Source organism: Nothobranchius furzeri, chromosome 18, assembly GCF_043380555.1.
Source record: "Nothobranchius furzeri strain GRZ-AD chromosome 18, NfurGRZ-RIMD1, whole genome shotgun sequence".
In the NCBI taxonomy this organism is placed as follows: Eukaryota; Metazoa; Chordata; class Actinopteri; order Cyprinodontiformes; family Nothobranchiidae; genus Nothobranchius; species Nothobranchius furzeri.
In genome coordinates, this window is record NC_091758.1 from 28184931 (window position 1) to 28202758 (window position 17828).

A 17828-nucleotide genomic window follows, 5' to 3' on the forward strand; every position below is an offset into this window, starting at 1 on the left:
TCGTTGGCTAGCAGTGCCTACACCACGCTCAGGACAATCCAGACTCTTCTCATGCATCGTTCCACAAATGTGGAATGACCTACCAAGCACTACCAGAACTGCAGCTTCCTTTTCGATTTTCAAGAAACTCCTGAAGAACCTGCTCTTCAGAGAGCATCTTCTAAACTAGCACCCTCCCTGCACCCGTCCCCCATCTCTACTGTCCACTCCTTTGTTCCCTCCTCTCCATGATTGATGAGAAGTTGTTGTTATTGTTGTTGTTAGCCTCAAGGGCAACATGCCGATTATCACTTGTAAGTCGCTTTGGACAAAAGCGTCTGCTAAATACATAAACATAAACACATGAGCCAGATAATCATTAAATAAACGTTTGTTTATTGCTACTTATTATAATTATAAAATAATGAAATGTTTCATTAATCTGTTCTCAATGATTGATTGCATGTTTACTTGACAAAGCCATAACCATATTGCACTCACACAAGAACAAGTAAGGTAAAGTTAAGTCCATGACAGATAAATAGCCTTTACCCCAGATCAGAGCATCCGGTGTCAAAGAGGGCGTGTGTTTCTGAGATTCTTGGTAATATCCCTCGAACTTGTCAACCTCTGGTTGGCTACACAATCATAAAATGAGAACATTAAAACCAGATTACTGGGGTTTTCCCTCAGTTCTAGAGAAGCTTCAGACCGGCCACCTGAAGCACACCTCTTTAACCACCAAAGCTTTTGACACGTCGTCAAAACCTTTTTTGCACCTGCGAAGCTGATTAAAGCACAATAAAGACCAGGCAGGGTGATATTCTATATTTAGATAGATATCACAGCTTAACGGTCATAAGTAGAGGTAATATATATATATATTGAGCTCTTTAAGCACTCAATTTACCAAACCCTACAACAAATAACAATGAACAGAGAAATGGAACACTCCCATTGGATCACACATTGGACAGTGTCATCAGCAAGGAGGATGCGGGCAGCAGAGGGCGACACCATCCTCCGCTGCCCGCGGATAAATGGATGTGACGCGACCAACTCCGACAATAGCTAGAGTCATTAGCTGACACATGTGGGGTAAAAAAAATGATTTTTTTACTAAAAAAAATGAACAAAGTAATGGATTAGGAAGTTACACACGGAACAAACGTACAAAAGACTAACATGGAAATATAATCATATGAGAAAATATCACTGGAGAGCTTTCAACAAAATGCGTGGATTCTCAAAAAGACTTTCTGTCATCTGACGATTGGTGATGATGAAAACAGAATCAAGTAATCCGCATAGGCGCCAATGTCTTAGGCTACCTTGCCTACCCCTTTCTTCAAAGCTCATCTTTGATTCTGCAGGCATGTCTAATGAAAATGAATGCATATTTTAAGCATATTGAAAGCTGACGGTGTGTTTTGCCCTCCTTCTACCATTTTACTTTATATTCTTCAAACACCATAAGAAAGTAAGTTTAGCCTTCAAAAGATGGAGAGATGCACAACATGGTCAAATAAGACCATGCCTGCAAAGCAGAATATTAAAATATTTTAAAAGCAACAGTTTTTTTATTGATTACACTGATTTGTCATCATTTTGAGCCAAAAATTGAATTACAATGTAAATGTAATTTATCGCACAACAAACCCTTTCTATCAAGGGTTAATCTGAAAGCTAAATTACTCTTCTAAGTGCAAACCTGATGTTCAAGACACTAAATCAATCTCAAAGATCATTTCCAGTAGTTTTTCTCCATGATGGATTAGCAGCTGCACAGGGCACAGAACCTCTAACAGCACTCGATAATGAAATGATGCCAACTTTTTTATTAAATGTGCTCCCTGCCTCTCTTTGATCATCTCTCATCCTTCCTCTAATAAATATTTTCTTTGCCCATTATGTGAAGACCAATTCTGACCAAGGAGTTTGAACGTTCACGTCATCAGGAGTTCAGAGTGGAAGGATGGAGGATAAAGGGTAAATGGACTTGTTCTGTTAATGAGATCAAAGGTGACACGACTGACTCAGAGTTCTCCTCCTTCCCATTTTAGCTACTAGAAATGTAATTAATCCTGTAATGTGTCATCATTTCTATAGAACAGAATTTACCAGAATTACATATCAGTAACACTGTTTTCATCTTTTCTACTGGGATCTGTAGATAAATAATAAATAAAATAAACTAATATATAAATATGTGACATCTTTTATCTACAGTCATTGTTCTTTAAGGGGGTGGTATCTATCCATTACAAAATGACTGTATCAAGAAATACCGTTTAGGTTTAAAACTCAGTAGGAACAGATCCAATGACCAGCCTCTCAACAATGGAAGAAGCTCCTTTCTGGATGCAAAGTCCTCATCGAGGTCATCTGATGCTGCGCTACTTCTGAGATCAGCAGAGCTGAGCTTATGATAGCTAGGACACTCTTGAGAGAAGCTTGTAGAATAATAAATAATGTCCAATGCAGAAAACCCGGAAATGTGTCTTCAGATGGTGAAAGAGAAAACACCCCGCGTCCTGGTTCCAGTAAGACACCCCGCGATCCGAGGGATTTATATGGATTTTTACCAAAGGTGAAATTTGACGAATCAGTATCCAGTACAAAATTCAATCTAGTCAAATTAGTGAGGAATTATTACAATGAAAAAAGAAGAGAAGAAACAGGAAGAAAAAGGACTGATGTCAAAGAGTCAAAAACAACCAGTTCAAAAGGTACGACAACGTTCACCAGAGAGAATGAAACAGTGTCCTTGTTCGTTTTCCTTCGCTTGGCCAGGTCCGCGTCGTGGGCGTCCCAGACAGTCCTCTCCTCGGCCACCTCCACCAGCTCCTCCGGCAGGACCCCAAGGAAATCCCGGGCCAGACTGGAGATGTACTTGCTGCAACAAGTTCTGGGTCAACCTGGGGGCCTCCGGCCGGCCGGACATTCCTTAAAGAGCAAGTCACCCCCAAATAAACTTTTTTTTGCTGATAAACTAAATAAACAAGTGTCTAATTGTGCTGCAGACATGTGTGGTCAATAATTTGGCACTTCAGTGCATCTTAGTTAAAATTTAAATATTCTGCCTAAAACCGGCAGTGTTGTGCCGTTGTCAGGTAAAAACTCTGCACTGTATTGTAATTTAAATCTGCCACCGCTATTGGCTAAGAGGTATGCTATGATGTAAACTGGTACATTATGATGTCACAATGCTGTCGTGAGCCTGTGTGTGTGTATTTGTTAGCAGCTCCGCCTTCTCGGTCTGCCAGGCAACAGCATTTGTTGCATTTTTCAAACATTAAGTGGGAGTGGAGTTAGACTCTGGTAGGGGTTGACTTGCTTTTTAAACACAACCCCAGGAAGGTGTCGAGGCAGCATCCTGACAAGATGCCCGAACCACCTCAGCTGGCTCCTCTTGATGCAGTGGCTCTACTCCAAGCCCCTCCTGCAGGTGCGCAGACATTTTAAACGTTTCGCACATCTCAGAAGATAAGACCACTAATCAAGAAAAGATTCCCATAAGAACACCTGAGCATTTTCTCAGACTTGGACACCATTCTCAGCACGGCTCGCTATCAGCGCTCACGCATTAGTGATGGACAGCGAGCTGAGGAGCCGTGGAGAGCAGCTCGGAGTGTGTCTGTGGGTCACAGGCTGGCAGCAGAACCACAAGAGCTCATGCGGGAAGATTTCCTCTGAAGCAAGTGCTTTCCAGCTCTAGAAACCCTGTCTCTACGGCTGAGCTTGCCAACCTCCGGAGGAAACTATTTTCGGCCGCTTGCATCCATGATCTTGTTCTTTCGGTCATTACTCAAAGCTCACCACCATAGGTGATGGTTAGGACGTGGATCAACTGGTAAATTGGCAGCCTTGCCTTCTGGCTCAGCTACCACTTCACCACAAAAGTCCGGTTCAGCATCCGCAAAACTGCAGAAGCTGCCCCAATCCGCCTGTCGATCTCCCGCTCCTTTCTGTCCTCCCTCGTGAACAAAAGCCCAAGATACTCCTCCATCTGAGGCAGGATCTCTCTGCCGACCCGGAGCTGGCGAGCCGCTCTTTTCCGGTCGAGAACCGTGGCCTCAGATTTGGAGGTGCTGATCTACAGCAGAAACAGTGTCCTGTAAGGAGGAAAAGAAAAGTCTTTTGCCTTTTGTTCAGACTCAAGCTAAAACGTCAGCCACAAGAAAATAACAGCCAGCTCTAAACGTGCCAGCGTCGATCATCGAGACAAAATCATAGAGCAGCAAAAATCTGCCACAAGCCCATGTGAAAGGAACAAAATGGTTTCCTGGCAAGAGGAAAAAGAAAATCACTCACTTTTTGTTTCAGACTTAAACAAAAAGGACACCTTCCAGGACCGACAAACAGACAAAAATAACCAGTTTCAAATTGTGTTGAAGTGTAAAAAGTGTCCTCTAAGGAGGAAAAGAAGAAACTTGCATCCATAAAATGTGTTTTAGTCTCTTTTAATTATAATTATGGACAAAATTTTGGTGACTGTAAATTAAACGGGATTTTGGTGCTTTCACAGTTAGCCTATAGCCTGACAGGGACCATAAATGACTTTAAGCTATGAGGGCGGCTTATTATATACGCTAAACACAACAACAGATATTGACCCCACCACTGCTTCCAGATAGATGAGGCATCATGAGGAAAAATGACTCAGTCTTTTGCTTGTGAGGTAAAACAAAGCCCCACCCATTGTCACTCGACTGAAATGTGCTTGTTAGTGAGCCGGAACATGGATACTAGCAGAGCTGAAGCAATAAAAAAAAGGATGTATGATTGTCTCCCAGATCAGACAGCTTGCTAATAAACTGTCAGAAAGACGATGACAACGTAGTTTAACCTCATTTTTAGTTGGAGTCAAACACGCAGACACCGAGGAGACGGTGGGCCGTGATGAGCGTGCTCAGGGCAAAACAGTGAATCATAACACAGCGCTCTCTGTGCAGCGGTAAACAGATTAATCAAAATGCAAATACATGCATGTTCCACGTGTGAAGTGGCAGTCGTGCTGGAAACAGCATTTAAAAATCTTATCATTGTTCCCACTGGGTTTTTTTTCATCCCACTGTCTGCTCCATCAACACTTTGCAAATGAAACCTGATGCTCACAGGTGGAAGATCTGGGTCATCATTAGCTATATAAAGCTAAAAGCTTGCATAAAAATACATGATGGTGGAAAATTTGACTCAACAGGGTATTTGTTTTATTTCCTGCAAACTGTTGTAACCTGTGACCCATTTGATCTCACAAATATTCCCTTCTCTTCTATGGGGATGATAACAAAAGCCGTATGAGGTAGTTCCATCTGTCACACACAACGCAGGTGCTCCATTCCCCTCCTCCATCATTATCAGGTATGCTGTTACTGCTACCGAGCACAAAGGTGAACAAAAGTGTGTAGCAATCGCTCTGTAGGAAAGGTGACTGGCTGTTTGACCAACCCAGGAAAAACTGCAGCTCACTGATGTCATGAACTATTTAGAACATCAGGAAAAAACCCAGGCCACTGCTGCCCCTTTTACTAAAAACCTGTACAGTAACTTAAAAAGAATACATATTATAACTTTTTTCTTAAATTATAATAGTTCTCTGGTTGATTCAAAACATGTTTATAAAGTTCTGTGCACTGTTTCCCTCTCACATGAAGCAAATTCAGCAGCTTTATTCTTGGAAATTTTCAGTACCTTCCAGAATGAGCAGTTTCTGGGCTCTGTCACTTTAAGAAAACAAGCTGGAGCTGTACCCACCCAACAATCCCCTGCGCAGGCTGCTATAAGCTGAGAAGCTCTGATACATGGGAAGGGTTCAGAGTAGAGCTGCTGCTCCTCCAGCGTGGACATGCGAGAGGTGGTTCGATGCTAATTTCCCCTTTTGTGACATCACAAACTGGAACTTTTTGAAACAGCTTGTTTTAAGCAGGTACAGTAATCCCTTGTTTATCGCGGTAGATGCGTTACAGACCTGGCCGCGATAGGTGAAAATCCGCGAAGTAGGGACTCCCAGCATGCCCCTCGCGGGGATTCCCTCCACGTCGCACCTACGTCACAAACCGCGGATATAAATGGAAGTCGCCTTTCCAGCTCACCACTCAGTCATCGTTTCTTCAGATTCATGATCAGAGTTTCCAACCTACCGATCAATCCAACGAACTATCAGCTCATAGTAAGTTATCTTACTTCTGGAAAGCCCGGCATTTCCGTGTCACTTCGTTGACGCTCGAACGCTCGGGGGTTTCCTAGATCAGCCGGCGTTTCACCGACGCTATTACTTCCGCGTCTGTGAAACCACGCTCCCTACAAGCTCAGCTCCCGAATCCAGCCGACCTGTCTGACATACAGTACTATATTGAATTATCGTATGATCACATTCTCTTTTTGTGGGTAAAACTCAAGAAAAAAAAAATTTTACTTGGTTTTTTTAGTTTTATTACAAAAAGTGCATTTATGATGAAATTGATGAAAAAAACAAGAATTTCTTGATATTTCGCATAGAAAAATACCGCGAATCAGTGAAAAATACCGCGAATCTGCGAATTCCCCCTGAAAAATGCTCCAAAGAAAAAATCCGCGAAGCAGCGAATCCGCGATGAACGAACCGCGAAGTAGCGAGGGATTACTGTAACTCCTTAAATCAAACACTGACATAATACAGATTAATTCAGATTGGAGTGTCTATAGAGTAGAGGTGGGAAAAATGATCCATTCTAAGATGCATCGCGATTCAGACGTGCATGATTCCGCATCGATGCAGCAACGTGACATAATGAGATTTTCTCCCTATGTCTATGCAGGACAATAAAGTTTTGAGGTTTTATGATTACTTCTGGGGGCAGAGTTGCAATGACATGCGCACTGCGTTGCCCTAGCGCCAATTTAAAACAGAAAAGGCAGACAGGGATACAGGGCCAACATTACCAGTAATCAAAGATGTACCCGTTATATTTAAACCGGATGTCTGGGCTAATTTCGGTTTTGGGATCCTGGATGTGAAAGAATCACTTAACACAGTATTTGTTTACTATTTTTAAGTTCAGTAATATTCTATCTTAAAGCTGCTCTACCGAAAACATTATTTCTTGTATTATTTAAGTAATTATAGGCAGCACACTTTAAAAAATATTGCTCACTATAGTGAATAGATGAATGTTCTGTTTTTCAGGGATTTCGAAATCAAAAAGAAATTGAAAACTATTCTACTGTTTTTATTAAGTAATGAAAATTTTTGTGTGAAGAATCGTGATGCATTTCAGACTCAAATCGAATCTTTAGGCAGATAATTGGATCGAATCGTGAGGCAGGTAGAGATGCACACCACTACTATAGAGGCAGGTGAGTTTTGCATAATATCTCCCCTTTAAATCAAATACTACAGAAAATGCTCTTTGTTGCCATGCTATTTTGCACATTCAAACAAAACACTTAATTTGTCAGGCTATCTAATCTCACTTATTTTGTACATTTGTTTGAATTAGATTTTTCACGTGCACCAAAAACTCTTCAGCTCAAACCGTGTCGAGTTCCTGTAACAGCAATTTTAGACCTATGGCAAAAATTCTCACTTTACTGAGCGGAGCGTCACATGTCTGCAGTACAAGGAGAGAGGCTCAGGACAAATTAATTAGCTGCTCAGTAGTTGAGGAAGGGTAATTATCCCCTCCGAGCTGACTGAACAGAGCAAGGGAAGATGTAATTATTCAGAAGTCTGGCTCTTTGCCATGAAAAGGTGATGCATGAATTGCGTTATTGTTTTTCAAGCATCAGGGGACTGATGGTTTGTCACAGAAACTGCTGATGGGACAGGGAGGTCGCAGATGAACCGAGGTGCTAAAATTGATTGGTAACGGAAAAGAAAAGGGAAGAGCAGAAAGACGAGGGATTTTTAAACACCATTATCTACTTGTGTTTGTCTTTGTAACTAAGGCTGCATCTGTTATGAGAACACAGTTGAAGCTGAGAGTGCTGTGGAGTAAAAGGAGCAAGCTGAGACTTGAATTTGTCTCTCAGGTATTTGGGTTGGGCAAGACGGAAGGCCGGGAACATTTATCTCTGAGGAGCACCCCTGACTCCAACCTCGGTTCAAACAAACAGCGGTCACACATCTTCACGTCACTGATGTTCCCACAAACGAATGACCATTCGTTGTTTTAATAGGGTGGTTTTTAGAAGGGAAAACACCACACGTACCAGCTGCCATCAGTGCTAGAAAACACAACCTGGAAACCCTAAACTGAGCGAGAATTTTGGAATTTCCTGATATCTTCCTAACCTGGGATTTGCCTCGATTCCTCAGGCAGTAGAGTGGGAATGTCTCACGCAAGTTCACCTATTTTCCTCTGGCACCAAGAAATCTATTAGAATGCACATAATTATTGATGGTGTTTGCACAACTTCAACATATGTGCAGCTTTGACACACACCATCGTTAAGATTCCTTTAAGATTCTGATCACAAAATTAGAAAAAAGCTGTAATAATGCAGCAGAAAGTAAAAATGAAGCACATAAGCCAAACAGTGCCTTTTCACCCACTACCATAAAAATCAGATTAGCCCCTCTTGGTTCAAAGAGAAAAACAGTAGGGGGTGCCATATATCAGGGGGCAGCTCTTTAGTGAATGCAGCCTTTTCATCAGCTGCTGCCCTTTACTGCTTTAGAAATAAATCCAACAGTGAGAAACTGATGTGAAACATTTGAGACATTAACAATGTCTCCCCGCTGTAGATCACAGCAGATAGTCATTCATGACAACTTTTCAAGGCAGCCCGGAAATCCGGAGTGCTTTAACGGTGTAAAAAAGTGTTTTAAATGGTGCTAAAACAGACGTTTATGAAGTCTGGACACTTTAAATGTCAGTTTGTGACAGACATATAGTCTAAACATTCATTAATTTTCATTCAAACTTTATTTCAGACATGGGATATGTCCATAACAAGAATAAAATAAAAGTAAAAGCACATTCTAATTACAAACCATATAGGCAGTTGTTCCAATGTTTAAAAAGGACTGAGGAGTACCTCGTGTCACTGCAAGTTAAAGATGACAGCGCTCTAAGAACAGCGTTAGCTGGCAAACTCAGTCGGCAGATGAATTTATACACGAAGGGCCTCAGAAGCGCATGAAAAGTAGGGATGTTACTCACAACAAACATGTGACTTGCAGAGGTCCATCTAGGGAGCTTCATGAGGATTCTAAAAGCATCCTGATAAGCCACTTGAAGCTTCTTCACTACTACAGTACTATAGTTGCACCACAAGTGGGCTGTATAGAGAGGAGTACAAAAGGAACGAAAGAGGGACACTTTAACAGGATCTGAGCACATGCCAGAGTTACGTGCCAGAGTGTTAGCCTGCATGTACAACTTACCGCATTGCCTCTTAATATCCTCGTCATCACAGAGGTCACTTCTTCAAATGTGTCCCAAATATTTTACTTTGCTTACCACTTCGAGGACCTGATTTGTTAAGTTAAAAGATGGAAAATTAAGCTTCAGGTCCCCTTTAGTAGCAGCAATCATAACCACACTCTTTTTAGGGTTAAACGGACATAATTATTCTTATTTTAATTGAAGTACAACACGTGAATGAGGGCGTGAGGCAAAGCAGAGCAGAAAATAACTTTTGTAGCATCATTCACTTTTGGTCAGGGGACCCGTAAGCTGACCGGAAGGGGAGGAGACTTTGGCTTGCACAAATAGTCAACAAGTGCAGTATATACGGTCAAAGGAATGGACAGCAACGCTGCAGCTCAGTGCATTCGGCATAGTGTACTGTTTGATTGTGTTACATGCCATTAATAAAGATCCTTGTAGCAAAAATTGGATCAGAAGCAGTCTCGTCACTTTGGGAAGGGAAAGTGCTCAGGCCAGACAGTTCGGTTAAGCTGGGATGTCGTTTGCACACGGAAGAATTTGGTTTTCTAATTGCATCATCTGCATACCTTGGCTCCATTAGGAGTAGTCCAGTTTGGTTTGACTTCAACCGGACATGCAATAAAAAAATAAATAAAAGGATTTTATTCTGAGCTGAGGCAAGGATTCGGCTTTCTGTTACTGCATGTAAACTCGCTGAATCTGACTAGCCGTTAGCTTGTCAATCTAACCAGTAATATACGTAGGTGTGGTTCACTTGTTTATTCACTACATTTGCAGTGTTCTCTAGCGTAAATCAATGCTTTGAGTCATTAAAAAAGCTATGATGCTCCTGTCCTGAGATGCAGAAGTTGGCTGGTGCAGAGGTGGGCTGACAACAGCAGGACTGCTCATTAATGTTAATGATATGCACACACCTAGCTTCTGACTGGCTAACAGAACACGTTAAGCCATGTTGCAAAGTCACCATCACCAAGACACACTCTTTGCTGAAAATAATAATAAAAAAAATCTTCCTGTGGGTGAGTGCAAGATAGGCGAGGCCATGAATGCGAATTCACAGTGTGACAAAGACATGTGAGGATTTTCAAACACTAGCATTTACCATCTATTTTCTATCAGAAGCTAACACAATAGCTAGGTGTTGGAAACTATTTTCATGTTCAGCCTGCATGAAAACCTCAGTTTGACTGATTATAATCAGAAATAATAATCACTCAATTCAATCAACCACACATTTAACCCTCTTACTGCTGTCATTGTTCAAGTCCGCCTGGTCATTTTTGTCCTTTTCTTTCAATAAATCTGTCAGAAAAGGTCCTATGTATGCAAAAAAAATTCAGGACAAGCTTAGCTTTCAGTATCTGCAAAGATTTTGCAGTTATTCTATTTAAATTACTCAAAACAGTATGCGATAACAGAAAAAAGCAAAAAACTGACTTGATTTTTCTTCAGAAATTTATGAATAGAAAATGTAAATGCTCATGGGCAAAAATTCTGAAATTGCAGAAATCAAACTTAATATGTATTACAACATTGTACTGACTATTTTACATGTACAGCTTTTAGTGTCTCAGTTTGAGGTGATATTGTCTGCCAATTTTCAAAGCAGCTCCTGTCCTGGTGGACCCTTTCTTGCACTCTTTGCACATCCAGGGAGTGTGCTTTTTTTGTAGAGCGCACCTTTTCCCCTTGACTTGCCCTCTGTGTTGGTCCAGGTCCAGGAGACAGGGATGTGAGCTTGAGCGGAGGTCACTAAGGTTTTCATCTACACCAAGCAGCTGTGCACACAGCTTCTCCTGAAATAGTTGACGTGTCATGGCCTCCTTCTGCTGCTGGTTTGTTTGTGGAGCTGGTGGTGAGAGGCACCCGATAGCCAGGAGTTCTTCTGGGGATACATCTGGGTACCCGGGTCTGACTCTGTTTACCAGGAGTCTAGAAGATGTGGAGCATCTCCAGCAGCATCCCGTCTCTTACACTGCCTATTGCTTGCAATGGTGGATGGTACTTCATCAGAAGAATCTCTAAAAGTATAAATATATCAGATTTTATAAAACTTATTCAAGCAGTACCTACTAGAAAATGAAAACTGTAAAAAATAATATACAGAAACAAAGCTAGAAATATATTTTAACTGTAAATAAACTTACTGCAGCTGTGATGGCAAATCTTCTTCATCCACACCTGAATCCTCAACCACAGATGGAAGTTTTGTTTTCCTAAGTAGCGTGAGTATTAGCAGAATTACTACACAACAGAAACTGTGGAACGTATATAGCTTGGAAAATATTTTGTGCTGAGATACTTACTGTGTTTGTGATGGAATAACAACGTAGGGCACATTTAGCTCCTCATCAACAAATCTCGAGGGACGTTTCCTCTTTCTAGAAGATTTTTTTCCATTATTTACAAAAAAATCTAACATATGAAAAAATAAAGACCCTTTGTGTAAAGGGACCTGGAAAAAAAACAAACTGCGAGTGCTAAAACGGCGAACCAATGTCAAATATGACTGAATTTAGACAAATATTACTATATACAAACAGAAAGTATGATATTTACAGAAATATTTATTATTTACACCAATATAAGAGATAGAAATTGAAAATACGTGTACAAGAGCATTCCTCCGCTCTTCTATTGTAATGGCTGAGTGTTTATTTCCTGGTTCTCAGGCAGGGAATTGTGTAACATACCACTGGAAAGAGCAGAGTCTCAGCTTTCTTGAGTTGTGACGTTCACGAACGAACCGATTCTTTTGAACGACTCATAAACATTAACGATGGGAGCCGAGTCGCTGCTGTTGTGGAGCCGTTCTTTCTGTCTCTTTTTTTTCCTATGCGTGTTTCACACAGATGCACACAATTTAGCTCCTCTGTGGGACAGAACAGTTATGGGGGGATGGGCACACCCAGCAGTGATGTGACGTTCACGAACGAATCGTCTTCCGGTAACAAACCTTCCCGGAAGTCGGTAAAGCGCACCAGCTCAAACCCCACCCACTGCTGTGATGGACGTAGGAGGAACGCTACCAGGGGTGGACTGGCCTATCTGGCATTCTGGCACTGTCCCGGCGGGCCGCTTAGCCAAGTGGGCTGCTTGCCCAGCTTGGGCCGACACGACTCCACAGTTGGTGATCCACAGAACATTAGCTACATGGTAACCCGAAACTAACAGTGTTTTTCCAGGCATTTTTAGCAAGAAAAAGCAGAGTGATGACGTAGGAGTTGTTTTACCACGTTAGCATGTAGCTAATGTCCCACTGATCTCCGCCCAAGGAGAATGAGCTGATCTGGAAGGCCAGGGCTCCCGGTCGCAGCGATCTGATTCTGCTTGTAATTTAACAATCCCAGTCCATATTAGAGCTCCCATTCGGCCTAGAGACGAGTCCACGGGCGGCAACACCCCCCCACCCCCACCGCTCTCCCAATGGGGAGGGCCGACTGAGGGCCGACAAGTCGTAAAAATGCCAGGGCCGTATTTTGGTCCCAGTCCACCCCTGAACGCTACCCAACATCGTGCGCCCTCACAGACACCGAAGGAATGCGTTGCTCATAATACCCCCTCCCTCTCTTGGCTTCACTTCGTTCAAAGGAGCCAGTCTTTTGAACAACTCTGTGGTAGACTAATGAACGGCTCCCATGAATCAGCCATAAACCCCATCACTACAGCTTTCAGACACAACCGGAGAATTATGGTTAATCTCTATTTCTCTAAAGTGAGGCTGTTCAGGAGCTCACTTGTAGATGAAATATTAAATGATCATAACTTTATCTCACTTGAAAAGATCGGAACTGTCCCTTTAATGGAAATGTAATGATCATTTATTCATAACATATTTTCTGGCTGCCTGTGGCCCAGATATTATTGCTTTTGTAAATAATTTAGCGAGCAGAAACATTTGCAAGCTCAGGCGGGAATAAAACATTCAGAAGAAAGGTTGTTTTACCTGGATTAGGCAGGATAAATCTGGACTTTTCTCCTGGGAGCAGGAGACTTGGAAAAGAGGATTAGCTCGGCTGGTCTTAAGGGGGGAAAATGTGTCATATTGTTACACTAATGCACCTTTCTGCCACTTCTTGATGATTTGCGCGTTTCTCCCACTGTTTGCCGCTAACTGAAAGACGAAAATAAAACACTGTTGCGGAGCTTTTTGCGCACCGGTCCTCCAGGTAAGGACGGGGTGGGAAGTAAGGGAGGGGAGGGTCCCGGAGCCTGACTTCCACTGGGGGGGGACGGACTCTACCTGTACCTGTGGGAAGGTGTGCCACTCGTCATCGTCCGACTCCAAATCAGAATCGAGTTTTCCTTCGTCCACCACTCCTGAGAGGTAGAAGTCGGTCAGAAGCGCCTGGAAGTGAACGAGCGACTGAAGCAAGACTCCGAGCATGGAGTCGATTGCGTCGTGGAGTGCGGAGAGGGTCTCCAAGTGGCTCCAAGGTGAGGAACATAACTACTGTCTTAAATGTCCTCTCGGGTACTTTAGCTGGAGGTGCTTCCGTCGAAAATAGAAGGCAAATCCTATTGGAAGTGAAAAGTGGAGGTGGAATGAGGAAGTGGCCTAATGCAGAGGAAGAAGTCGAGTCCAGTGTCAACAGCACCTCCGTTCGCCTCCGGTTTCAGTCCTCAGAACAGACTCATTTGTTTTTAACCAAAAATAAAACAAATAAAGGAAAGTGAGTTTAGTTGCAGGTAAATACTTCCCTGCACGGCTAGAGGCCTAACACTGTAAACCGTGGGCCTATACAAATGCACATCGCTCACAGTTGCGCAACAAATTTAGTTTAATAGTCTCAAATTGGAACTGCTTTATTTATATTCCCTTTTACAAGCTTTTTTATGCAGTTTTATATTTATTAGGATGATATTAAAACTTGCATGCGAATAGTTTGTTCCACTTTCCATCATCTGCAGATCTCACCAGTAATAAAACCAGTAATAACATGTGATGCACCGATTCTGATCACCAGTCATACCGATTTGTGATTATGTAGCAGCTCAGACCTGCCCACACAGATTTATTCTGTTTCTGATTTAATGTAAAGAACTATCATAATAAATATAAATATTTCTGATTGACTTGAACATTCTGGTTCTGGAAGTAAAACCGTACACGTGGAAGGATATTTGTTACTGCTAGAGGTGATCGGTACTGAAGGTGCAAAATGCCTGATAGTTGATTACTAAAGAAGTTAAATACTAAATAAACGCATAGTTTAGCTGATCTTGGTTAATATTGTCTGATTCTGATCACCGGCTGATGTATTTTGGTGTATCTACTACAATAATGACATTGTTAATAATGTCAGTAAAATACTTTTACATGCACTGCTTCAGGCACCAGTTCTATTTTTTATTCTTGAGTTATATTTGAAATACAATAGAATAGTTCTTTATTATCGTTAAAGATATTATGAAATTAAAGTTGCTCCCACCTATTCACCTGGCACCATACATAGCACATAAAATATGGTGAAACATGATAAAAACGCATTAAAAGGGTTGAGCACAGGAAGTAGCGTAGAAACCTTTTTTTTTTCACGCCCGTACACGTATGCGATGTTGGCTTTAGTCTGATGTGTCCGGTGTGTCTTTTCATGTCTCGCTGTGATCAGGTCTGGATGGCCCCATGAGTCAGTACCAGGTCTCGGAGTGGAACTTGTCAATCGAAGACTTGCTCATATTGACTTCCCAGGACCTGGAGAAGCTGGGGGTCCGTAAGATCGGACACCAGGAGCTCATACTGGAGGCTGTGGAGAAGCTCTGCTCTCTGGTTAGTCTGCGTGTGTTTGTTGACTGTGCATGTGTTCATCTCCAAGGCTTTCTGCTGTTTACGTTTTGGAAGTGATGCCAGAAGAGAGCATGCCCGTGGATATTAACTGTGCAGTCGTCCACACGTTCCTCTGGGATTTTGTGTGATACTGCTGTGGTGAGATCTATTTTCCTATCTCGTTGTAATGCTCTTAGATCCCGCTCTTGTTTGCACAGCAGGACCAGCAACTGTTGGACATCCTGTCAAAAAAATCCAGCCAGAATACACAGAATCTCTGCCTCAGTGAGCCTTCAGCAAGTCTGACTTGTTACCATTTTGTTCTCACATCGAAATCCTCCTGCTCAAGCATAGCACAGGAAAGGAGCAACCTCTATGTTCAGGTCGGCATTTAGTAACTACAACAAAAAAGTTCTAGAATAAAAACTTTTTTTCTCTTTTCCACACGTTCTTGCTGTGTAATCGAATTCCCCCTGACTTTCCAAACTTGTGAGTTAGTTTTATGGACTTTCATAACTGAGTTGGTGTTTGTGTTTCCAGAATAGCCTTTGTTTCGGTGTAATGAGCTGATTCTGCTCTGGTGACGTAAAAATCAGACTTAAACAGCTTAAACTGCTTGTTGTTAAATAACTAATACAGATTCATCAAAATGAAACATTTTAAAGCTGTTTTAGTGAGTCTACAGAACAAGCTAGGTTTTAAACACAAACATGGTCACCGAACACTCACCCCTTCCCTCGGGTATCTTCCCTGAGACGCTTCTGCCGAAACCAGAAACCCGCATCTCATTAGGAAACGAGATAGCGCTAAACACCAGCCACCGTTTTCTAGGTCCAAACGTCTTTTTTTGTCTTTGACTTTAAATGGTGTTTTTCTTTTTGGGACTCTGGTAGTTTGTCCTAAAGTTGAAGTTGTAGCAGCCGGCTATTTCTCCTCCTGATAGTATTGAGCGGACATCCTCACACCAGTGGTGTTCTGCTAAATATGCGAGTGCGTAATAAGTGGAGCCCCCAGGAAAGCATGGTGGTTTAGTGAGACCGACAACCGGATGGTCCAAAAGTCGCAATCGGTCAGAAACGTGTTATTGGCAGAGGTTTTTAGAAAAGGGTGGCTTTCAAGCAGATCACAGAATACCTCTCACAAAACTGTCTGCTTGACCCTTACCAGTCTGGGTTCAAAAAGGGCCACTCCACTGAAACTGCTTTGTTAGCAGTGACTGAATCCTTAAAAGAGGCTAGAGCGACTGCCAAATCCTCAGTGCTTATCCTGCTTGACTTATCGGCAGCATTTGACACCGTCAACCATGGCTTTCTTTTGTCCACACTCTCTAGCATGGGCATCACAGAGAAAGCACACGCCTGGTTTGAATCGTACCTCACAGGACGATCATTCAGTGTATCTTGGCTTGGACAATCCTCTACCGTGCACCATCTTGCCACAGGAGTCCCCCCAGGGCTCAGTACTAGGACCGCTTCTCCTACCACTGCTATGCAGACGACACCCAGGTCTATCTGTCATTTCCACCGGACGACCACACTGTCTCTGCACGATTATCAAACTGTCTCTCTGACATATAAAAATGGATGAAATCCCACCATCTCCAACTCATGCTTTCGTTCTTTTTTAAACACAGAAACAGTTTTGTTTACCTGTTTGTAGCTACGGTTTCGCCGACAGCTGCCGGCTTCTTCAGGCTGACGCTGATGGTGGTGCGTCACTTCCTTCTCCGTTTATCTGCGGGCAGCAGAGGACGTTGTCGCCCTCTACTGCCCGCTCTCCCCTCTCCGACGATGCAGTCCCATGCGTGGTCCAGCGTGTAAACTCCGTCGTCCCTGTTCATGGTCCCACATCCACGTCTCCTTATCTCTATTGCTTCCTTGATCCATCCAGAAAGCAAAGAACAACCCAAAAAAAGAACCAGAAACCCAGAAAGACAAGAACCAAAACCAGTGATAACCCTACCATACATCAGAGGCATAACAGAAAAAATAAGAGCAACAATGAAAAAACACAACATAAACACACCAACAAAGCCATACACAACAGTTAGAAACAGATTAGTACACCCAAAAGACAAAATATCAGCTGGACAAAAATGTGGAGTCATCTATGAAATCCCATGCAAAATATGCAATAAAACATACATAGGAGAAACCGGACGCCAACTCAACACACGGACAATAGAACACAGAAAGGAGTGCGAGAAAGAGGCAAATCGTAAACACACAAGAGCAGCAAAAGAAGAAGCAGAAAGCACAATAAAAAAGTCAGCCGTAACAGAACATTGCTTAAGAGAAAACCATATAATGGACTGGGACAGCACACGGATCATAACCACTGAACAACAAAAATACAAAAGATGGATCAAGGAAGCAATAGAGATAAGGAGACGTGGATGTGGGACCATGAACAGGGACGACGGAGTTTACACGCTGGACCACGCATGGGACTGCATCGTCGGAGAGGGGAGAGCGGGCAGTAGAGGGCGACAACGTCCTCTGCTGCCCGCAGATAAACGGAGAAGGAAGTGACGCGCCACCATCAGCGTCAGCCTGAAGAAGCCGGCAGCTGTCGGCGAAACCGTAGCTACAAACAGGTAAACAAAACTGTTTCTGTGTTTAAAAAAGAACGAAAGCATGGATTTAGAAAGACACAGCAAGAACACACCTAAGATCTCCAACTCAACCTCTCTAAAACTGAACTAC

General features: G+C 42.6%; 1 protein-coding gene across 1 annotated transcript in view; it reads left to right on the forward strand.

Annotated features, from left to right (window-relative positions):
• Nucleotides 1-13594: 13594 nt before the first annotated feature.
• cnksr1 (connector enhancer of kinase suppressor of Ras 1) overlaps nt 13595-17828 on the forward strand; it is a 36164-nt gene continuing 31930 nt past the window's right edge. The window contains exons 1-2 of the mRNA XM_015969879.3: nt 13595-13793; nt 14969-15126. Of these exons, the coding sequence (XP_015825365.3) occupies nt 13742-13793; nt 14969-15126 (210 nt within the window). The 5' untranslated portion in view covers nt 13595-13741. The remainder of the gene's footprint in view (nt 13794-14968; nt 15127-17828) is intronic.